The sequence below is a fragment of the Aplidium turbinatum genome, chromosome 16 (assembly GCF_918807975.1).
Source record: "Aplidium turbinatum chromosome 16, kaAplTurb1.1, whole genome shotgun sequence".
Classification (NCBI taxonomy): domain Eukaryota; kingdom Metazoa; phylum Chordata; class Ascidiacea; order Aplousobranchia; family Polyclinidae; genus Aplidium; species Aplidium turbinatum.
Genome location: NC_137487.1, coordinates 17,957,776 through 17,982,852, shown reverse-complemented (window position 1 = coordinate 17,982,852; position 25,077 = coordinate 17,957,776). Strand labels below are relative to the sequence as shown.

General features: G+C 37.9%; 1 protein-coding gene across 1 annotated transcript; it reads right to left on the bottom strand.

Moving 5' to 3' along the window:
• Positions 1-6,783: 6,783 nt before the first annotated feature.
• LOC145785080 (tyrosine-protein kinase Src42A-like) lies at positions 6,784-24,552 on the bottom strand. The gene is made up of 10 exons (XM_082596781.1): positions 24,390-24,552; positions 23,281-23,397; positions 17,250-17,388; positions 15,554-15,675; positions 14,820-14,983; positions 11,638-11,806; positions 11,226-11,384; positions 10,581-10,759; positions 9,923-10,079; positions 6,784-9,499 (listed from the first exon to the last, which is right to left on the bottom strand). Exons 1-10 carry the CDS (start codon positions 24,481-24,483, stop codon positions 9,288-9,290), a joined length of 1,512 nt encoding a protein of 503 aa, XP_082452907.1. The 5' UTR covers positions 24,484-24,552; the 3' UTR covers positions 6,784-9,287.
• Positions 24,553-25,077: the final 525 nt, after the last annotated feature.

Genomic DNA, 25,077 nt, shown 5'->3' with positions numbered 1-25,077 from the left:
GCTGGTAAAATAGATTTTTTTGTGGGTCATAGCAGTTCTATGTAAAAGAAATATTGCATTGCTCTTCCTGATTACTGTATGAAAGCGCACACAATTTAGCTTCAGGCGGACAAGCTTTCTTCTTCCAAATTTTTTCTTTTCGCCGTTTCCAAATCGATGAAGCGAAATCTAGTTGCAAACCGTGTCTTCACTTTTTCATGCCAACGTGTGGGTTACTTATTTAGCTAAATAACTAATAACCTAAATCTTTTCCGGCCAAATAAACTGAATGTAATATTTACTGCAATTTTAAATTTTCGATAAAACTTTCACAATGCTTTTGCAATATAGTCTGACCCATTCAAAGGCGTCCCAGACAGCAAAATTTTTCATTTTTACATTGATTCAAAGCCTTCAAACGTGCTTCAATATCTGAAAACGTTGAATCAATACAAGAAAATGACTGATTTTGCTGTCTGGGCTAGAGAATCCCAAATTGTAAGAGTTGCCTTAATAAACCTGCATATTGTCAGTGCAACTGTTTCAACCTTATCTGTTACCACATTCCTGTCACTTGTTCCACAGTTTAATTTCCAGACAGCATCTCACTACAGCTTACTGAATCGAGTCTGTGAACGAAGTACGAAGGCAAAGAAGTCCCGTAATACACTAATAGGCAGCAGCCAAGGGGCGGATGTACCTATGGCGCCGGGGCGCCGCGGCGCCCCCTAAAATTCCAATTTATTTTTTTATATCTGCATGCAAATTTCCTTTTTATGCTATACTTTTTAACTTGTAAACTTCCATTTTACTAACGTAAAACAATGCGTGATGTTTAGTCTCGGCAAGTAGACCTACTAACCGCTGATAACGGTACAAGAGTCAATGGACATTATATAAAATACTAATAACTAATAAAGAAACCTTTTTTAACTCAAGTTTAAATAATATAATGCATGGTAGCAATCCAGATTTTATGGCAGTTTAGACAGAGAGATGCTAGGATGGAATGCCATACATCAACCTTTTGGACAGTAAAGCTGGATCTGGTCTTGAACACATCTTAGCTAAATTTATTTTTTTGGGCTATGCACCAGTAAGCTTCAGGCACTCTAAGTTGGTGATTTATTGAAATGGATTTTGGTAGTTACCCCTTTTCATTCACTTGGAGCAATCACTGTCATTGTATAGCCTAAAATTTTAGTGAAAAATACTTAAATTATCATTTCACGTTCGCTATTGCTTTCAATTGCCACGAGCGGCATTATGGCATTGCCTCAACTTTACAACTGATTGTCACTTGTGGTGTTGATTTGTGATGTGGGAATGACTGGTAGCCTACCTGACTTAAATAGGCAATTTTATTGATAAAAACGCAAAAAAATTTCCCAAGCCATTTGCGACGAGGTTGTTCCATACTTCTTTGGCGCCCCCTAAAATATTGCCCTAAATCCGCCACTGCTACAGCCTTTCTTTTTCCCTTTTAATATCACAATAAAACGTTAGAATCCGCCTAGAAGATTTTAACCTTAATCTCAAGAAAACCTGTTGTATCTAGATCTATAGCTAGTGCCAATTTATGACTCCATTATTATTTAGCTTACATTTCTTTTCTGAGTGATGGTTACAAAAGTAGGAGCTTAATGTTTGCATGCAATCCCTCCTTCCTTTCACATTCCTAATTTGCTATCGTTTATGTGTTTTTATTTATTGAGTTTGAAGTGGGGATAAAAACCTGTTTTTTTGTACACACTTATGAACGTCAAAATGGTTAAACTCAAATCCAAAGTAGCCTACGCATCTCGTAAAGACGTCCTGGTATCATATCTTGCTTGTTTTACCAATACTGAATTTTAACGCAAGGTAAATGGTCTCTCCACACACAACGGCTCCCGTCAAGCGGCTGAAGCGATTAGTGAAACAACTGGGTCTGCAGGCAGGCCACGTCACGGAGAGCAAAAAAACAGCGCAAATTCAACGTTATTCTAATTACAAATCAAAAGGGCAATTGACCTGCTGAAACAAATGGTTTGGTTGGCACTCTGTATTATGCATTTGCCCTGGAAATTTGTGACAGATTGGGGCGATTTCTGCTGTTTTACATGTCGCTGAAAATGGGTTAATTGTTGGGAATGCAAACTCTAACAATTGCGGTGTATGAGTCTCAAGTTTTGGTTGGTTGGTTTTAAATCTCTATCCTCGAACTGACAAAGCCTTTATAGGTTATTACTGGTAGTTTCGCATATTTCTAGAGGCTCTTGACGCAGGACCGGTTACCGAGATTGACAGAGTGAAGTTTTTCGATTGTTGAAGGGTTGTTGCCGGGGAATTATTCCATTCACTAGGTGCCGCTGAATGGAGAGCAGTCCTGAAGTGCGTTGCTCAAGCGCACGCCCCGAGAGTCGAACAGCGCCGCTTGATCTTGAGCCGGGCGCGTAACCAGTGAGCTAACGGGGCGGACGAGATTTAGGGGAGAGTGGGGCTAATCGGAAAGATTTTTTTTTTAAATTGAAATTTAAAACAATGGGTGCATAACCTGACAACGTGAAGTGGCTTAAATTATCATCTATGGTGTCCTCTATCATGCAACCAAAAGTAAGTATTGAGTCAATTCAGCTTTTAATGAAAATTTAAAATAAACAAACATACAATTGATTTTTCAACTAACCCCATGCCTGGGGTTAGTTGAAAAACGTCAGTTTAATGCCCACTAATGAACTGGATACTCTTTTTTCAACCAACAAACATTTACATGGGGTTGTAAGCAAATATGTTTACCTGCTTTCAAATCAATATGCAATGAATTCTACACCTAATCATCGTAAAACCATTTTTTAATAAATGCATTGTTAAAACTTGTGATGCCGTATATATAACACTTTCCAAGTTATTCAAATTAAAATTTTACAATGTATGTCTGCTTAAAACAAATACATTGGAGCTTATACTACTTATTATCATACCACGACGACATACTCGTATCATACTACATAGTCATACCGTTATCAAACCACTTTCCAACTAACCCCACCCACTATTTTCCAACTAGCCCCATTAGCATATGACAAACTATTTTCCTAAAATATTCAAGCATGGCGCATTGGACTAAAATTTGTTCATTTCTTAGTGTTGTAGAACACCTACAGATGACACACACCAAAAAAATTCTGCCTATCTTTAACAATATCGACGCATAAGATGTTTTTTAATACGCCAAAAATTTTACTTCGAAAGTAAGAAAATAGAAAATTGTCAGCCAAACAGGTATACCTTGACTTAACAAATCGAAACTAACATGGATTATGTGTTTTTATAAACTACTTCACATGTTGGCAGTAAATATTTAAAAAAGTTATCGAGAGTTAAACAATGATTATTTTTCAACTAACCCCGCCTTCCAACTAACCCCACTCTCCCCCGCGTAGATTTACGTAGATTTGGATTGTAAGGGAGTTTTAAATTAGATTTTTAGCGTAGATTTACTGACAGCTCATAATAAAATGAACAGAGGTGGGCCAGGGACGTGGGCATCCGGTACTTTGAAAGTAGCTACCGCTACAAGAAGCTACAAGAGCGACGCTCCCCCCTACGGCTTACTTACAAGGCTACCAGTAGATAAAAAGTAACGCACTGCTCGGCTCAAAACTAGCTCGCTTCCGCTACTGTTGGTTTGATTTGATACTGAAAAGCTTTATTTAAGGACTTTGTGAAGTCAAAGTGATCTTGAAAACGAATGATGTCACGTTGAGTACCGCATTTACCTACATCATCATTCGTCGTTATGAAAAATGTAGGCTATTTTATCAAGGTGAATGGTATTATTCGTTCTGGATGTAATTGCACTGTTACATTCCAGTGTTTCCATCAAAAATCTCTGACAACGAGTCAGTTTTTTCAGCTTTAAATTGGAAAGTAGCGGATAGTGGAGGTACAACTGAAGCAAATGCAGCGCCTACCCGCTACATTGAACAAATAGTAGTGCCGTTACTGTAGCCGCTATTCTAACAAAATTGAAACACCGCTTTTGCTGTCGCTACCAAAAAATTAGTTAGGCCTACACTACAAAAGCAGCGCGCTATTGCACACATCTGATAATAACAGATAAAACCAAGCAACTACGTTTATGTTCACTTTAATGTATTATGTTAAATGCCGTGTGGTTGCTTGGTTTTACCTGTCTATGGTTAAAGAAAGTGACCTCTTTACCAAAATTGTATTATAAACATCTGAAAATGAGTAAAACGCCTGGCCTGGCGCTGAACAAAGTTGAGCTACTGCGTCTTTGAGTACGAAAGTTGGATTTGTTGATTACGGCCAGTTGGTTGTCCATGAGTGCAGTTTTGGCGAGGTTGTTCGCAAATACGGTGCTGTAGTAGCTTACAATCTTCAGCCATTTGCATTTGACCGGCTATGGCGAGTTGTAAGCGACCACAAATGAAAACACACCAATTTCCCTTCATTGAGATCGTTGGATTCCTCGCCAACACATCACTACACATGAGACCAAGAAAGGACAACGCAAAGGTTCTCTCTGCAGCTATTAGTCTTAAAGGCAGGTATTTCTTTGCTTTGGTATCATGCCGTTATTGCGTCCGCGTTTTGTCGCTTCTACCTTTTTCTAGACCTCTGCTATGTTTGGCATATATTGTTTTTTTTTTCGTTGTGATGGTCAGAAATAAAAAAAACTGAACTGAACTAAAACGTGGTAATATTTGTTCATCATTTTAAACTGATTAAAAAAATAGCTTAAAGCAAGTTGTTTTTCTGTTTTTACTTGGAATCTTGACGTAGTGTTAAGGAAAATAGATTGATGAATAATATTGCATTCCAAGTTTTGGGTTTATTAGGTAGGTTAAATGGTCAAATACAAAATATTGTTTAAACACTGAGTTTTGGGATAGTAGGAAGCAAGAATAAGATGTGGAGGAGTTATAACGCGATGTTTGTGCAATGAAGCGTGACTTCGTAAATGAACTTTCCATAAATCTTCTTTTGAATTTTTCAGTGATCCAAATGGATGCGTAGTGTGATCAATACTTAGGGCCGTTGAGAGAATAATTTGGGCCCGGTAGGTTACCAATGAGACCCTCAGTAGCCAACAAAATAGGCCTACATGTAGACCTACTATCCGTAAAAACGAAATTTATCGACAAAACTACAAAATCGAGACCACAACAAAGTTTGCGGTTGCCTTGCAACATTTCCAACGTGTTTTAGTAAAGTAGCAAATAATATTTCAACTTTATATGCCATAAGCAAAATGTGACGTCAATACAATATATAGGTAAGGCGATTTGAGGAGAAAATTAATTTTTAGGATTGGGAGAATTTCAAATTTTTAACTAGAATATACTGTTGTATCTTAACATCAGGCCTATACAGTTCAAATTAAAATTAACCTCCCGCTACTTGTTTATTATGCAGTTATACAGTGGGAGTTGAAAGTGCTCTGATGGTCAACAGATTTACACAGTGAATTGTGGACAATTTATCGTAAGTCTGCTGTAACACAAAAGCAAATCCATCTTTCTAAAGTAAACCAATTGGACAGTTCGCAGCTTTACCCAACAGCTGCAGCATCAAATCACCAGGTATTCGCGGCACACTTGCGACTCTCAACACACAGTTTGGCAAACCGTTCTCTGGCTATTTTACACTGTTTGTGTGCACCTATCCTGTTGCAATATCACGACTTCTACTGATCAAGCATGTTCCAACGATTGCGTAGGCCTACCTTGTTTTTAAAAAAAGCATTGACGATTTTAAATTTGTTTAAATTGTCTCTTTTGAATGAGTAATTTTCTTATACTTAGTGGGACGACTTTTCGTGGGCCCAGGACAAATCTTCAGCTTGTTTAGATGTATGGATAATCCGGCGCTGCTTCAAATCACATTGAAAACGTGCGTTTGAAATGAAGTTTTGAATGTTGCAGCATAGCCTAGAAAGTTGGTAAAGGCTTTTCGCAAACGTTGAATCAATTGCAATTAAATGTAATTAATTACACATTTTCATGTAACTGTAATTATAATTGAAACTTTTGCTTTGTGTAATTTTAAAAACATTTGGTTCAAATCATAATTAGCATACATTTGGTAAGTTGCACGCGTGATACCAATACTTTGATGAAGCCGCTAGTTGGGATTTAAAAAGGGACTTCTACATTGCAATGCAAGTGGCAACCCAATCTTGATCAAATGCTACTCTATCTGTCTTTGATACCATCAAGCTGTAAAAAATCATTGGTAAACATAAAATTATGGACATTTCATTTTGTAATTGAAACTGTAATTTATTAGATTTAGAAGAGGCCTAGTTGTAATTTGACAATTTCAGAACAATGTAATTGTAATTAAACGATTTAATAGTGTAAGTGAACTAAAAACTGTGTAATTGACCCAACTCTGGTGTTTGCGGTAGGCCTATCTGTAATTTAAAAAATGTCAATGCCATGATTAACGTAGTTGAGTGATTTTGCACCATTTGTACTTTTTTTAAACTTATTTTGCTTCCACAAATACAAAAAAAAAAATTGTACACCGTTTTAGTTTTCATTGCCATGTTTCGACGACCGAAAGATTCGTTGATCCCGGTGCCAAATCATCCTCTCAACTTTCGGCCTAAATCTGAAGTAAGACTCAGTCAAATGATGCTGTGACAGGTGAAATGTTTATTCAAAATATTTCGGGAAGGAGAGAGGGGCAATTGCCCACTTTGCCCTTCTCTGACTACCCCTGATTATGCTTATCATTGATGTTAAAAATCCAAGAAGATTTTCAACCAAATCCTGTATGAACCACTACACATCAGAGCCACGTATTTTAATTTTCTTTAATGCATTTCAATGAAAGGCACCACATGAATGTATAGAGAAAGATAAAGCAACGTTTAGCACAAAATTTAAAACAAAACTAAAGAGGTTAAAACAATATAAATCAGGACGAAGCACCAACAAATGAAAATTGAGTTTGTAGAAAACCAATCTAACATAAAAAGTAATAATGATAAAATGTAGATACTAAACTCATGTTCAGCAAACGGCTCAAAAACTAAACAGTTAACGTCTACAGACGTTGAATCAATGTATAATGCCGGAGTTTGTTGTCTGGGTAATCCGTTCCACCAGTGCAACAAACATCACTTTCTGAAAATGTTCTTAACTGACATCTACTTCTTTGTACCTTTGTTCAGATTGCAATGACTAGAAATTTCAACCGGCAACGTTATTTTTGCATTAATTTAATGCATAGTAACAAGCAACCTACAGAAAGGGGTGATTTGGAAAACAATCACTCTAAGGCACGATTTCGTCTTTTGTGCAAATCAGCTGAACAAGAAGGCGGGAATAAACCGTACAGCAATAACGCCTAACAACACAGAAAATCAACAGACAGCAACCTCAAGCTAAACCAAAGAACCGCATAAAACAACGACTCCCTGACTTCAACACCATTCGTCATAGCACATGACGGGGGAACTGTGTTCCGAAAGCTAGTGCAATTTGCTATTACCACAGCGAACTCGCAGCATCAGGCTAAAACAGGTCGTTAGGATCTACATTGTGAAGTAAGCAACGATCATGCTGCTAACAGCGAAACTCAATCTATTGAATAAAATATATGATTAGCTAGAAAAAGGGGTGTGCATTACGTGACTCACGGGATCTTTTATAAGGCCGTGAAGCACATACTGCAACCAAGTAATGCGAACAACGTTAACATTTTTAAATTAAACGTTCATTTACAAAAAGATGAATAGCCATGGAATAAAAACGATTGCACACCCCTGGCATGGGTGAAACACATGTTGGCAACCACCCAGAGAAGAAAATCCGTCACTTTTACATTGATTCAACGTCTGACATTAAATCAACATAAAAAGAATTTTGTTGTTTGGGTAATTACACTGAATTACCGTCAACCGTAAAGATATAACAACAGATTTGTTATAGTCAGGAAGGAGATATTTGTAATAAAATTGGTACTTTCATTTCAGATGGCTGTGAAAGACGTTGATATCAAAATAACAAGCTTTGGAATCAACGAAGGAAACAAAAAACTGAAAAAACAATTTATTCAAAGTGCCGAAGATAGGATCAAAATATATGAATGATAATTAGGTTAAAACTTGGTAAAAATTAAAAAAATCAATACGTGAAAATAAAGGCACATAAAAATCCGACTGCAGATTGTTCATGTTCATCAAAAATAATCTAGTGGCTGCTGATGAAAAGTTATTGGGCGAACCCAACGACTTTGTTGGTTGAACTCAAAATCATGCAACAGATGTTTGGGAGAGGAAGTCGACGAATTTCAATTGTTCATAGAAATGCGATTTTGTTTAAAGCTTCAAATATATCAAGGAAGGCACCAAGGTTTAAAGGCATTTGTTGGAACTACAGTAGTTGAGCTTGTTTCTCAGTAAGCTCGAGCTAAATCTTGTGAAACAGTTGTCGATACAGTATTTGATACTTTGCAATGGAAATGTAATGCAAGAGGAAATACAAGTATGAGCGGGTTGAAATAAAATCGTACCAAAAATAATCAACAAAACAATGTACCGAGCGATTATTGAAACTTTTGAGAGGGTATCCTAAAAGTAATTGTATAAGAGCGTTTGCCAGATATATTACTGAATAACAATGTCATCGAGCGTTGCAAAGCTAATCACAGCCGAGAAAGAAACTTCTAAGTGCGTTGTCAGGATAAACAGCAGTATTTCTAAACTGCTGGGGAATGTGTTTGAATAGCTCAAATCACAAACCTTGGAAATAAAAATACTTCACTTTCAGCTCTGAAGGGTCGTGTGCGATGTCAAGGCCATTCATTTCAGACGACCATGTCTCAAAACACTAAAATTAACGATATGGTTTCGTTGTTGTTATTTTCTTATCGTTTTATCAAGTACCGGGACTGGAACAATTGATTTGAGTTTTTAGAAACACCAGATAACAATTTATCTAAATACACCGTCATGATAATTCTGAACCAACAGTTTCGATCAACACCTCACACTTGTCATCGTGATGATCCTCAACACTGCACTGTCATAAATACAAGTATTATACAAGACGTGTAGACTTTAAAAAGTTTAAATCAATGCAAAATTGAGCTTGCAACATGCGCAAGGTATCATTAGTGAATAAACACAAGAATAACAAAAATATGAAAGTTAAATCGCGCGTTTTAATTCTAGCCATAAAGTAAATGATTGTCAAAGATTTAACTTAACGATTAACTTGCAGTTATTTTCATAAAGCATGATTTATAGACCTTGGCTAGGAAGAGAAAAAGTCTTGTTACTAACGCTCTCATATAACGCTATCCGACTCTCTGTAGACACCGTCGTCCGTGAAGTAAAACTCTTCCAACTTCCACTGTAGAGTTTCAAACGAGGGTCGGAGCTGAGGATCGCGATGCCAGCATTCAAGCATGATCTCATACAAAGCATCCGGACAGCTCGGAAGCTTTGGCATCCGGTAGCCTTGTTCAACTTGTTGCAACACTTCTCTGTTGTTCATACCTAAAGTGTTGGAGTTGGTTGACGTTTGGTCTGTTTCTCTATGAACACTTTTCTTTTGCGAGGAGCTTGTATTATATTTTCCAGTTCAATTTCTACTGGTGCTTACAACATAAACTCATCACTTCGGCTCAAAGCAGTAGCTTTTGCGTGACAACCCAATTATCTAATGCTTTAATATTGCTTATAGAAAATTGATTTCACAGTGAAAACAGAATTTTCAGTTTCATTGATAGAACATGTAAAACCACTTTTTTAAATTAAGCAGGAATTTGGTCACGACAATCCGAAGTTCAGAACCAAACTTTTATCAAGCGTTCACATGCAAACTGTTAAAATGCAGACAACTCACAGTATAAGCATCCTCAACTTTTGAGACACAATTACACACACGCACAACTACACATACACGACACATGTACAGACCTGCGTATGGAATCCTCCCCTTCCCAACTAGTTCCGTCAACAGGATTCCAAAGGACCACACGTCGGACTTGATGGTGAACCTTTGCATGGTGGCCGCCTCAGGGGCTGTCCATTTGATGGGGAACTTTGCCCCTTCATGGGGCTCGTAAATTTCATTCTATGATAAAAAGGACAAACAGTTGTTGCATGTGACCTTACTCAGCCAGTGAAGTTGCCATTTTTACATCGTTTCAATGTCAGGCGACCATGTAAAATAGCAACTACACTGATTTTTGTATTTAAACAACGATATAAAAGCATTTGGCAAGGTCTTGAGTAAGAAAACACAAATATCCATATGGGATAAATCAAGCATTCCTTTCATTGGGCTCAAAGAATGAGTAAAAAAACGTCTGAATGTTGTAGTAGCATTCGACCGACAACAAAATTGGCAAGTTTGATGCTCACTCATGATGCCAGGAAGACAGAATGCTTTTTGCTGCCACTTTAAATGTAAAAAGAATCAGTTGAATGAAATTCAAACATGCAATTTAACAGTACAGCAATACAAGTGAAACAGTATTTGAATATATATTTAAAACCCTGTCCAAAATAATAATCGAGCAGTAAACTGAACAATAACATTAGTAAAAATAATGAATATTCAGACTTGACTAACCTGAGTGACCCTAGCAAGTCCAAAGTCAGCGACCTTGCAGACATTGTTTACTCCAACCAAGATATTCCTAGCAGCCAAGTCCCTGTGAATGTAGTTGTTCACCTCCAGATACGCCATCCCTGCTGCTACCTGGCCTCCCATCTCAATCAACGTTGGCATTGCAAGATCTCTGCCCTCACCTGATAAAGAACAACATCACGTAAAATCAACTACCCAGCCGATTGGTGAGAGGGCTGGAATGGCAATTGAAAAAGCGCCGGTTCGACACCGCTCAAGAGCATGCGGCTGTGTCTTTAGCAGGACACTTAAAGGCATGGCTGGAGGTGGTCACAAAGATTGGCTTCCTTGCCTTCCCGTCCACTTCATTTAAAACTTCAACCACCGGGCGTGGGCGCGGATACGATGGAACTCGAAAACAATTGAAAATTTGACTTAACGAGCTACTGTACTGTATATTCAATATTCATGCTTAAGCGTCGAATTAAAAGCGTAGTGACCGATTTAACGTCACGATGGTATTTATCATTCAAAGTTATTTAAAACATCTTTTCAAGACTCAAACAGACAGTATGATGAACTACAGACAGGTTCCATAAAAGCTAAAGTAAAAATCCTTTCTGACAAACTTCCGAGCAGCACACAAACCTTGTAAATAAGAGTTTAGAGCCCCGTTGCACATCAACTCTGTAATGATATAGATCGGGTCAGAACGAGTACAGACAGCGTAAAGCTGCACCAGTTTTGGGTGACGAAGCTTCTTCATGATCTGCGCCTCTCGTAAGAACTCGTTCTTGTCCATGGTACCTGCAATGGATGAAATCACTAATGCGAGCTTTCGGAAAAGTGGATTGGATACTGAAATTTACTTGTTTGCTCAGAGCGGGAGCCAGACTCTGGTATAGAAACTCGAAGATGAAAAAGACGAAGAATATATAAGTATATTTAACTGACTTCTTTTGGATGTTAAGTTACCAAATACTACTAGATTTCACCGGAATTCAGCATTAAACGGCAAGAGGTATTTGAAGCAAAGTTTATTGCTCAGTGCGGCAATTACCTCTTTTTAAAGTTTTGACTGCAACTTTGGTGGTTTTGTTCCATCGGCCTTCATATACTTCGCCAAACTGGCCTTCGCCTAGCTTCGTCGACAGGGTGATGGAAGTTCGGTCTATTTCCCATTTGTCTGCGAGGTCATGCGATAAACCGGCGGTCTGAGGTATTTCAACCTAGGCCATGAAAAAAGTGAAAATCGTTTGAAAGCGCTATTTGGTAACATATAAAAAATCATTGAAAGCATGTGCTAGGGTGATGACTAAAAAAAAATTTTTTTGCCTGCTATGGGAATCGATGAACTTTTTTATGCATACCAAGAATGTGAATTTTTTTTTTGAAAATTTTTTAAAAACCTCCCCCACCAATTGATATTTCTGACGTCACCTAGGTACATTTTTCTCCTTTTTTATTCCTCATACATTGTTTAAGCTTGTTACAGATTCCTTACCATACTAAAAAGGTGGCCCACAGTATGGTGAAGATTTTGAAAAAAAAATTGTCAAAAAAAGTCGAGGGGGTTCTGAGATTTTACCCTTTTTGTCATTACTTTTTGCAACAGCGCCTCTAGCGGAAAATTTTTATTTAGTGCAACTTCTAGAATTCTTAAGCGATTTCGGTAAATTTTTTTGTCAATAAGCTCATTTTGAATGCAGAGGAGGTTTATTGTTACTTTATTTTGATATCTTTTTGTCACTAGAGGGCACTAGTGCTTTATATCTGAACTGATACCCTATAAAGCTAGACCAGACAAGAGTTTTTAATAGCATTGTAAGTTGCTAATAATTTAAAAGAATAATTGAAATCATTTGATCTATTAATTATTAGCAGCTTGTTGTACTGTACATAAAATCTTGAAAGTGTAACTTAGTCTATTTAATGGGCCTATATCATGCAATTTATCATGCAATTGAATTCAAGTTAGCCTAGTTATCGGGTTAGTTTTTTAGTTGCCGAGTTGGGGGTGCTTAACTGGTTGTTTTGGATTGCATATCATGAGTGAGATAGATTTCTGCCACTCCTTTTTCATTTGTGTGGTAGCTCATTCTTTATGTACTTTGATGGTAATAAACATGGTGAACCAATGTTTCGTTAATCCTTGTCCATGCAACTGTTACGAAATTGAATAATGGGCCTATAGATTGTTAATTAGCTGTAAATGTGGTCCAGAGCAGTTAATATCGTAATTATATGGCATAAAGATTATCATTTTTAGTTTTGTTAGGAATTACCTGTCTGTAACCTATACCATACTTTTAAAAGTATGTCGTTTTTGAAATCGAATACTGCTGTATCCAAGAACAAAGGAATTTGGGCTGCAAATCTACCTTCCTCCAGCTACACTAAACGACGAGACCTGCCAAGAATGGAGAATTTGAATACCTGTGTTCGGCTGCCATCAAATCACCAGGTTTTAGGTCGATATCATGTGCTGCTGGAAGCTGAAAAGCTAAAAAAAGTAAGAATGGCAACAATGCAAGAAGAACTGACCCAGTTGTGGCAAACATTTAGTTTTCCAGTTCTCAGTAAACAGGCAATCATTGCCCGTTTCGACAAGTTGGTTTCACAATACGAAAAATCTAAACGAAGGCCAAACGAAAAATTTAAAGAAGACTTACCTATCATTTTTGATATTACTAAGAGTGATGGAAAGTGGCTGTCTAACGAAGATAAAGAGCTTTACAAAAAGCAAATTGAGTCACGTGGAAGAGTTGGTTACACCACTCTGAAACCTTCCCCACTCTCTGCAATACACCCTTCAAAAAGGCTAAAGTTACAAATTCCTCCTGCTTCAACAATAGCTGAATTGTCCAGCAAAGATGACGATTCTGAAAGTGACAGGGCCTCCAGTTATTCCGAGAGCACAATATCAGAAGAAGATGGGTTTGAAAAGAAAGGAGATCGTCAACATTGTCAGCAACAAAAATGGTGGTTCGCCATTCTTTGTCTACGCACAAAGCATTGGGTGTGTGCTCCACTCTGAATGAAGAAGGGGTTACTCTCCCTACTCCATCGCAGTGTGGCGTAGCGTTATAAGAGCTGGAAACAACGAAAAGGTTGTTGTTGCTGTCATTGATGAGTCTTCTAACCGCCGAAACCGTACAGGGTTCGTCCTTGGCGCTTCAGCGCGTAAACGACATCGAGGGCGGAGGCGGTCTTTCGTTTAGCGTGCTCGGTGTAGGTGACGGCGTCGCGGATCATGTTCTCAAGGAAGACCTTCAACACGCCTCGGGTTTCTTCGTAAATTAAGCCGGAAGTGCGCTTGACACCGCCTCAACGAGCGAGTCGCCTGATAGCGGGCTTGGTGGTTCCCTGGATATTGTCACGCAAGACTTTTCTGTGGCGCTTAGCGCCTCCCTTTCGCAAACCTTTTCCTCCTTTTTCGTAAAATGGATGACATTTTCATAAGATGGATGCAAATAGCCTACAACAAGTTCAACACAAAATGAAATTAACTTGCAAGTGTTGTTTTACTGATTATATTGAAACATTGCAAAAGAACATGGAAATATACGATAAATTTGGGTATCATGCAGTCGATTTGAGGATTTTGCAAGTTTTACACTAAAAAAAAACAAATTACTGCCATCTAGTGGTAAAAATGTAACAACTAACAAACTACCAAGTCACCCAGTATCAAAAATAAACCATCTGACAAAAAAATTTGTCGAAATCGCTTAAGAACTCTTGAAGTTACACTAATTAAAATTTTTCCGCTAGAGGCGCTGTTGTGAAAAGTAATGACAAAAAGGGTAAAATCTCTGGACCCCCTCGACTTTTTTCAACAATTTTTTTTTCAAAATCTTCACCATACTGTGGGCCACCTTTTTAGTATGGTAAGGAGTCTGTAACAAGTTTAAACAATGTATGAGGAATAAAAAAGGAGAAAAATGTACTTAGGTGACGTTAGAAATATCAATTGGTGGGGGAGGTTTTTGAAAAATTTAAAAAAAAAAATTTCACATTCTTGGTACACATAAAAAAGTTCATCGTTTCCCATAGCAGGCATTTTCGATTTCCTCAAAAAAAAATTTAGTCATCACCCTAAATTGTGTACACAAGACGTCCAACTCCATAGCCTCACAACTTGTATTTACAGCAAGCACAAGCAAATCTGAACGTTGAGTAAATGTTTGAGTGTTGCTCTCAATATCAGTTTCTCTATTTAATATGTGACAAGCTACTTACAACAAGACACGGTGTTCCAAGTCGTACACAGAGCCCATCTGCATCGTTCTGATAATGCTGCACCAGTTCTGCTAATGTGGGAAAGATAGCTCGCCGTGCGATGAAGAAGCCACCAACATCAGCTTTGCGAATGCGATAGTGCTTGGCTTCGTTCTGGTCACGCACTGGAGGAAGGTGTGTAAAAGATGTCTCATCAAATTATTAGGTTTGTGGGGCAGTTAAATTTGTTGTCACAATACCAAGAGCACAGAAAGCTTAACAACAAAAAGTAGACAGTTAAACATATATAATAAATCCTTGCCGGGAAACAACAATTCAGCTGAAAATACATATAACACAACCCTGTTGCCGCACTCATTGATATTAAAAACACCCATTGTGTAACTACTGTACAACCAAGTTATAACTTCTGAACAAAGATGTGGGGTAGACAAATGGCAGCTGAACACAGACGTCTGAACACAGACGTAGCTGCCATTGGTGGTAATGCTTCAGCAACCTAGACCATCCATTAATATAAAAAACTAAGAATTTATCAAAATTTATCGTCACTGGATGTCGAAAAAGAATCACAAGATTGGGTGTGTCAAGCGTTTGGCCAACCCGGCTATTTCAGTGTGCCCTTCGCTTGAATTTTTGTGTCACAAGGGGGTAGGCTACTAAGAAAACCTAAGTTATAAAGCAAAGTTGTTACTGAACAGCACACCAAAAAGCTTTGTCTGGTTTCTTCTTACCCGAGAGTGAGTAGTCTCCGGGTTTGCTTTCACTTCCTCGTACGAGGAATGAAGCATCTCTGTTGTGAGGCATGAGGAGTAACCGTTCCGCATCAGTGCGCTTGATGTTGCCATGGAACCACCTGCAAAAAAGATGAATCATGGAGACACTAAGATAGACAATCGACTCGCTCTTCACTGGATGAAGCGCATATATCTTTAGGGTCATATCCCGTCCCTAACTCCTTATAGCATCATATATTCAAAGGACGTGGTTTTTTGTTTATTTCTTGCAGAGAATGTGTGTAAGAAGGAACTAACTGTAAGAAGAAAACTAATGGAACTGACGACGTTTGAGCTTATTATGTTGTTACATTATTAGTGCATTTTATGTTTTGAACAATGCTATCCAATCCCATTAAGTTACTGTCAGTCATCTGTTTACGGTATTGTAAAATTACTTCACTCCCAAAGCTAAAGCAATGGAGCATCCGATAGTTGACAGCTGAAGCGTCTTCTTAAACGAGAACAGCTGTGATTTCTTTTTAATTTTATAAATCCAACCAGAGCTCCGTAATCCGACCAACATTGTTCTATTAGAAAGGTCAGAATAACAAGATGCTGTGATTCTATCGGTACCGCAGGGAAATAGGTAAAAAATATTGCAAAAAAAAAAAACAGGTCTCTTTGAGCGTGTTGCGCACTTGCGTAGCCTATCGGGAAATCCTTGTCATAGAAGTAGGCTATATACTTTGTAGTCTAACTTTGTAAAACCACGTGCGCTACGCTCATGAGAAAATTGATCACATAAAAACACCAAGTATGGATTTAAGGTTCGTTAGCAGGGTATTGACGATGACTAAAAACAAATTTTACCACCCGTTGCATCTTTGCTTTGTAAAGTGTATATAACTATCGTGGACCATTTGCTGAGTGCTAGTTTACAAGATAATCAAGTTGCTTTCAGTTTGAGGCATTCTTTACTACCTCGCAAAACATTTAGCAACAGCATATGAATGGCATTAAAATTTAGTGAAGGCTAAATTTAGCAAGCTAATCCGGAGAGACAACAAGAAATATTGGTGAGCAAACAGAGCAATCACATATCAGCCAAACAGAGATGGTTGGTTTAAATATGAAAGGAAAGGACAATTGAAATAACATCATAAAAATTGTACAAACACAAAATTATGGTTTGACGTATATCGCAAGTTTGCTATTTGATCGATCGGATGCAGTGGCTGACAAGCCTAAAGGGCGGAGGGTAGGTTTTACTGCCATGTCCGCGAACTAAATTTGTTTATTAAGTGGTTTAACCTAGTAAGCTTGCATACGTAATTACGCATATACGACGTCATACAAAATGTACCTAACAGAAACATAAATGTGACATGCAAGCTAGCCTTAGGAGAAATTTGCGGACATGTGTTGTCTAGTTTACAATAGTAACTGTACAATAAATAATTAGTTTCCTTCACGATACTTTCATCTCATTGCTCACTCATGTACAAGAATGGATCAAAAACTAACAAGGAAAAGTTTCATACATTCTGTTAACCTCCATCAGTGGTGCTAAGGAAAACAAATTAGAAGTAATTTAAACTTCGGAAGTAAAATTCTTAGTGAAGGATTTCCACAACCAAAAAACATATGCTTTGATTATGATCCACTGCATATTGTATATGGAATAAAGATTTAGTAAAAAATTCAAACTTACGATTGGGAATGCAACGAATTATGCTTGGCGACGTAGTTGGATGGGATGTATCCTTCATTAGAAGAGGTTGGACTTGGGTGAAGCAACTTGGCTCTCCACCAATCTCCTTCATCACGGTTTAGCATCACCATTTGATCTCCTACAAAAAGGAAAAATAAAAGTGTTGCACATGGAATGCATGCTTCATACAACCAAAGATAAATTCACTATAAACATCAAACTATGTTTGTAAACCTGTACGTCTCTCATGGCTTCGGTTGGGATTAAATGCAATTTCGATCTCTTGTACTTTAAAAAAAACAAAAAAAAACTTCCAAATTCCTTGACCAGTTTTTTTGGACCATCTTTTTGTATATATATATATATATATACTGTATATTATATATATATGTATATAATATATATACTGTATATATAATCCACAAGTTGATTGCAGCAGTTGCAAATAAAAGTGCTCAATGTTTAAAAGACAGAACTAATGTAAATCATTATTTGTTCACTTTTTGTAGTTGAACAAATAATGATTTATATACTGTATAGTGTATAGCCTATATATATAACTAGGTTTTGCTTCAATTTTAAACCGCGTTTCAATATCACTCATAACTAAAAAAAGTTTCTTTATTGAAAAAATAACAACTTTTCCACACAGCAATATATCCTGAAAATAACTCACTTGAGCTTTTAAATATTTTAACATCAGCAGGTTGCCGCACTTCCAACTCACAAAACTTAGTTAAACCTAAATTACTAGTACCGGTACGCTTATCACGAATTCCCTATTGCAGTTGAGTTTTCAGTTGTCACAGTTTCTTTGTAATGTTTAATGCATACCATTATTGCTTAAAACATTGCATGAAACCATTGTAAATGATTTAGAAAGAAAAACATGAAAAAGTCCTACGGTACCGGTAATACAACAGTTTTTAAAAGAAACAAACAATATCGTTAAAACCCTGTTACCGTATGCAACTATGCATATAACTCTGTGTTCGCAATGGCCCGTTTCGGCGAGTCCAATTCGGCTAGTCCGATTCGGCGAGTGCCCTATTCGGCGAGAGCCCTTTTCGGCGAGTTCCCTATTCGGCGATTTTTTAATTTTTTTTTTAAATTATTGGGTACCGTAGCCTAATTATCATTGCCGTTTTAGAGTTAGGGGTTAGGGGGTTAAGGGTTAGGAGGATAAGGGTTAGGGGGTTAAGGGTTAGGGGGTTAAGGGTTAGGGGGTTAAGGATTAGGGGGTTAAGGGTTAGGGGGTTAAGGGTTAGGGGGTTAAGGGTTAGGGGGTTAAGGGTTAGGGGGTTAAGGGTTAGGGGGTTAAGGGTTAGGGGGTTAAGGGTTAGGGGGTTAAGGGTTAGGGGGTTAAGGGTTAGGGGGTTAAGGGTTAGGGGGTTAAGGGTTAGGGGGTTAAGGGTTAGGGGTTTAAGGGTTAGGGGTTTAAGGGTTAGGGGGTTAAGGGTTAGCGGGTTATTTGAACGTTTAGCGACGTTAAAACGATGCAAAAGCGGCAATGACAATTAGGCTACGGTACCCGATAATTTAAAAAAATAAATTCAAAAAATCGCCGAATAGGGCACTCGCCGAATCGGACGAGCCGAATTAGACTCGCCGAATAGTAGCAGGTTATAGGTGAATTGTTCGTAAACAGTTGTTCGTAAAGCAATTGTTCGTAAAGCAATTGTTCGTAAACAATTGTTCGTAAAATCAATTCTTCGTAAAGCAATTCTTCGTAAAGCAATTCTTCGTATGCATCAATTCTTCGTATAGGTCAATTATTCGTAAACAGGTGATAGGTGAATTGTTCGTGAACAATTTTTCGCAACAGCAAGGTTTGTCTTGCAATTTCCGATGAAGGTGCGTAATGCAAATTTGTAGCCTACTTCTTGTACTTCTTCTTTGGAGGGGGTCTTGCCTGGCCACTGACATACTGTTCAATGCGAACCTCATTTAGGTTTTGCTCTCGCTTGATTGCAGATATGAACTTCCAAATATCTGGATGATTTGCAGATACCTGGAACATGAACCCTCTGTGCCATCCTTCAATGATATTATTAGTTTTGGGGAAGGCCACTGAGGACGCCATCATAGCAGTTCCACATTTGAGTTGCAAACATTGGAGGACGGCGCCCTTGACGACGATCTGGGCGCCCAACCCAAGTGTCTTCAAAGTAGTCAATTACTGGCTGAGCAACATCTGGTAATACATTCCCATCAATGAGAATGTCAAAGGCCCAGCTGACTTTATCAATAGGCACAAAGGCCAGAGAAGACAACATGCGCAGCCTCAGAGCAAACTCTGCACTTGTCTCGTACTGCTCCTTCAGGCCACTTGATTGCGTCTTTCTCCAAATGCACTGGCACAAATGGAAGAAACAGCCACGGTGAGTTGAAAGTGGGTACTCTCTGCTTACTGCATTAACCATGGCCATCTCAAAGTCAGTCATGATTGTCTCTGCAACAGCAGGTAACAACTCCTTGATTTTTGCAGCAGATGAATGTATGTCCCTCTCCTTTTGTCCCCTAGCAGGGCATACACCAGAGGCACTGAAGTGTTTTCCTTCAGTCCGTGTATTGTGTAAAGCTGTTCAAACAGTGCAGGCACTGTCTTGAAGGTGCCGTCAGCATACCAGTGCTTTGAACGGGCAAGGAGCTGCAGATTTCTTTCAGTGGCAAAGAGGACCATACGGTTATCTCCAGGCCCAGAATCATCGGCCAAGAATGTTACACCAGCAAACGTTTGCTTGTACTCTACTGGAAGCACAATGTCACGGAGAGGATGTGGGATTGCCGGGCCTGCATTTTCCTTCAATTGCACTTGGGTGACTGCCCTTTTCATGCTCTGCACACTTGGCAGTTTTGCTGCCGTGGGTTGACTGAGTCCAATAGTTTTTGCTGAGACGAGTTAACTTGAGGCATCACGACTGTCTTTTGCTGCACAACGAATACTTTCCATAACCTTTGCTGCTTCGACATGACCAGCATCTTCAGCATGATTGTGCTCACCTCTGGATTGTACAATGGCGGCCATAGCAGTTGTTACTCGTGCAGGACATTTCTTATTAAATGCTCACATTTCCAATAAGTAGTTTCTTGCCCTTGTGCGTTAAGTGCACTATAATCTTTGTAATAAAGCTGGCCACTATACAAAAGTTTTGGTTTTCCTTTTTCGCTGCTCACAAACTGTAATGTCATTCTGAATCAGGGACTCTACACTCTACAGGTACAGCACGTCTTTAAGCACAATTAGCACATCTCTAGCATATAGGCTACCCTAATTGATTGTTCGTAAACAATTGTAACTGTTTTTTTTTTAAAAGCCGTAGCCTAACTTTTATGAACATTTGTTTACGAACAATTAGTATTATGGTCAATTGCATGCCCGAAGAATTGCTTTACGAAGAATTGCTTTACAAAGAATTGATGTTACGAACAATTGCTTACGAACAATTGTTTTACGAAAAACTGTTTACGAAAAAAACGTCGGACACCATAGTAGCAGACCCCTCTGTGTTAGCTTCCAAAAGTTAAACAAAGGGTTCAGCACCACTAAACTGAGAAAGTTACTTTTTCAATTCAGAAATGTAAAAAGTATATACTTAATAATTAAGATATATAGTGGTACAAAAAGTTTATGAACTGGAAAGTAATAAGAATGAAGACACAAAGATGATCTGATTACTCATTGATGATACGCACGAGTACTTGCTCACAGGGTTGTCGGTATTTTACCCGACCCAAAAAAACCCGGGTGGGTTTTTTCAAAAAAACCCACTTAAAAAAACCAATAAAAAAACCCAGAGCATCATATTTGTCCAGTTTTTATTAGAAAATTGAAAAAATGAACAAAAACACTACAAGGCACTTAAAACAAACTTTAAATTAGGACTTAAGGATGTGATTGTGAAGTAAATTTCCAAGAATAAACTGAAAACGCAGTGGATATTGTACAGTACACAGAAATCAAGTAATGCCCCTTTGTGTATTCTACACTAAAACTCATTTATGCAAGAAGGCCTTATAGTTAAACTGCTGAAAGTACTACTCTACTGTAGTCTGTATATATGATGTGAAATGCAATTTAGGAAGCTATTTACCAATTACAGATTTTGCGAAGCAGGACATTAAGGCGCGAACAAAACGGCGCAGACATAACGGCGCCAAAGTCAACGCAACAAGTTCAATTTATAGAACGATAATACTTTGCAACCATAACGAAAGTTTATGTGTGAATAAGGATTTTTGGAGCTGGTATACAAGTCCCCCCCCCCCACCACCCTTGGCAACTCATGACAAAGAGGAATTGACCAAAAAATGTTAACAAAATGAGGAAAAGGTTCTGAGCTGGTTACGTTGACTTTGGCGCCGTTTTGTCTGCGCCGTTTTGTTCGCGCCTTAATGTCGTGGACCGCAGATTCTGGATTCTAACGCTTGGCTGTTTCAGAGCATTTGCCTAAATGGCCATTGGCCACGCAATCGCTCAATTGCTTATCCATTACTATATATAGTATGTATATATAAATGATAAAAAATATTTAAACATGATGGCATAAATGCTCCTTGCCTTCAAATCTAAAGCAAATGATGCAATAATGTGATTTCTACCACGGTAGCATCAACTTGGTATAGAAATCAGTGGATATGCAACATCCAACTTGATCTTGAAATTAATGGATGATGCAAAGCAACAACAGCCTTAGTGCATTATTTTATTGAGTTATGCAAGCATGTACTGTGAGTGAAAGGCACTTCATTCGTAAAAAGTAGTTTTGAGGTGAAATAAGCATGAATCTACCTTTTTTTGCATCTTTTTTAAAAAAAACCAATAAAACCCAAAAAAACCCGGGTTTTTTTTGAAAAAACCCGGGCGGGTTGGGCTTTTTTAAAAAAACCCGGGTTTTTCTCAACCCTGCTTGCTCACTATCAGAGGTTGACAGTGGCACACTACTTTTTTGGTTGTTGTAATGGTAGGGGCGCTACATTTTGATTGTAGTCTTAGATTAATGTAGCGGTAGCGGAGACGGAGAGGCGCTACATTTCTTTCAGACACACTCCCGCTACTTTCCAATTTAAAATTAAAAAAACAACTCGTTTTTGGAGATTATTATGGCAACGAAGTGCAGGGGAAAAAGGAGACGAACATCGGGAGATGACATAATGCAGTGGGCTGATTTGTCAAGCATTGGAGAAACAAAAAGAGTAGCGGAAGAACGTGACTTGTGGAAGAAAATGACAGCCAACCTTCGGATCGGAGACGGCACGTGATGATGATGATTATGGCAACAATGCGTGAATAAAAATCAAACAGAAATCATTTGACTATTGCAGAAAACATCAAGCAGTTGATACCGACAAGAGTGACACCAACACCAGTTATGACTCCGAGGATGAGTGTGTTGGTGCCATCGCATGAAACGGCGATAAGGAAAGAAAAGTCATTTGTGGAGGCCTTTTATCAGACAGAAGCAAGTCCTTGAGCTTTCAAAATCCACGACGCTTTGCTCATAAAATCCTGCAATCCTCGCCTCAATACGCAATTGTTTGCTGTTGGCACTTCCTATCTGCTTAACGCCTTTTCTTAATTCGTCATGTGATGCGTTTTTTTTGCCTCGCGTAATTAACCGCCATGTGATGTGCCTTTCTTCCCTGCTTTGCGATTTCATTCTTATGCATTTTGTTTTTCAATTCATTGTGTAGATCAGTCATTTATTTTCAATGTAGATGTAAAATCAGTTATTTTTCGTTACTTGAAAAGGGCTAACATGTGTACGGCTGAAAACGTTTGTAGTTTATAGTTTATGTCCATTTTAATGTATTAGGCTATGTTAAATGCCGGGTGGTTGCTTGGTTTTATCTGTCTATGGTTGAAGAAAGTCACCTCTTTACCAAAATTGTATGAAAAGGATTAGCTAATTATATTGGGAATTGGCCATTACATGATTTTGAATAAAAATTCAGTGATTACTGGTACCAAAGTAAAATAAACAAATATAACATTTTTGACTATTGAAAGTATATATTTTTGCTTACTTACCAGTTTTGAAACTCAAATCATCTGCCGTCCGAGCTTCATAATCATACAATGCAATATAAACATCTTCGCTTCTTATGGTTGACTGAGGAATACGAACTTCAGGTTGAAATCTTTGCGCTAAACACAAATAACTTTTAATAACCTACTCAAGTAGTCATATGGTTTGCATATTTCATGTGTGGTGTTTGAAATGTTTCAACAAGGGTTAGAAAGTATCACCACATGTATATATATTGATTTTCATCTACTACTGATTGTAGTCACTGGACACTCTTTGATTAGATGGTCGACATTTTGATTGTTAGATCCGCAATATTGGGTCCACGTCTTTAGGTGCAGACAATTAGGTGCCTGCCAAATAGATAGTGATAGAACAACATTTGGCTCCGGTTCCAGCTCTGGCAAAACTCCGGCTTCGGAGGTGCAATTGTTCAAGCTGTGTGTGTGACTGTGGTCAAGTTCATGTCCTTGGATAAATCTAATTTTTTGTATCATTGTAGTAGCCTACTGCAGCAATACAAGAATAGGCTGCACAATGCACATATCGCCTGTGGCATTGGTCAACTCCTAGCGGCCAAAGAAAACAATCAAATTGTCAGAATTTTTTTAAAAAAAAGGTGTAACCTAGGATCACAAACATAAATTATTTAGCACTACAATGTGTTGCAAATTTGCAACATTGTGCTATAAAGGGTCACTTGAAAGGTTTTTTTTAATTGCATGCATATGACAAAAATTTGATATGATAGAAAACATACATTTTCACATTAAATTATCAAGATTCAATGCGAGGAAAAATTACATTGATGCTGAGTTTTAAATTTTTAAAGTCATGACAAACTCCAAGTTCTAAATTCATAAACATAACAAAATTTAATTTTCTTGATATTACTTGCAATTTACTTCAGTCATCTAAACTTGAACAACACCAAAGAAAATACTTCCCTGTAAAGTTATGTTTTCCAATGAAATATCCACATATAATACTAAAGCATAATGCATATATTATATATATCATATATATCATGAACCGCAAAAGTATTCTGATGAACAATTCATACCAATATTCTGTCATTGCATTGTAAGATTAATACAACCATGGTACTTACGTTTTACTGGTGACATTTGGACAGCACCTGAATTATGTGCTTCATTTTCATCAGGTACAAAGCATCGCCGTATCCGCGATATGCATATCCCCATTTTAAAAACTGCCGTAGTACAAGTTTTGGAAGATATCAAACTTGAACTTTGTCAACCATCAATATTCAATACTTTAGCAGCCATTCTCAATGCTAAAATAAAAGTTTGTTTCAGCAAAACACTAATTTTCAAATTAAACACACATTAAAAAAGTAATCAGTTGTTTACTTATTGCAATAATAGTATTAAAATCACTTTACTGTTTGAATTTTCGCTTTGAGAATGGTTGAGCATCTTTAAATTGCACAAAACTTGCAAACTACACAAACTTTACAAGGTTAGGCTTGTACAATTAGTAAAAGGGTACCGGTAGTTACTAGCTTATGACCCTAAAGAAGGTTTGCACATTGTCAATTCATAGTTATAAGGTTTTCTTAGCCTGCATATAATATATAATATAGTCTGGGAGCCTACGACAGAAGATTTCACCCCATAAGGTACAAAAGGTTTGACCCCTTGAAGTTACTGGGGTCAACCATGTCACTCACAAAAAGTATGGAAGATTGACCGCACCGGGTGGATCTGGACCCTAGAGCCCCCTAAAAAGCCCAAAAAGGGGGTTAATTTCACCCCATAAGGTACATGGACCAAACT

Bases quoted from the DNA above. Each gene is read 5' to 3' on its own strand.
- LOC145785080 (XM_082596781.1), bottom strand. From the start codon at position 24,483: ATGGGGATATGCATATCGCGGATACGGCGATGCTTTGTACCTGATGAA. The intron at 17,389-23,280 runs GTAAGTAAGCAA...TCCTTTTTGTAG, and splicing joins TGATTTGAGTTTCAAAACTG to GAGATCAAATGGTGATGCTA. The intron at 10,760-11,225 runs GTTTGTGTGCTG...GTTCTTTATCAG, and splicing joins TCTAAACTCTTATTTACAAG to GTGAGGGCAGAGATCTTGCA.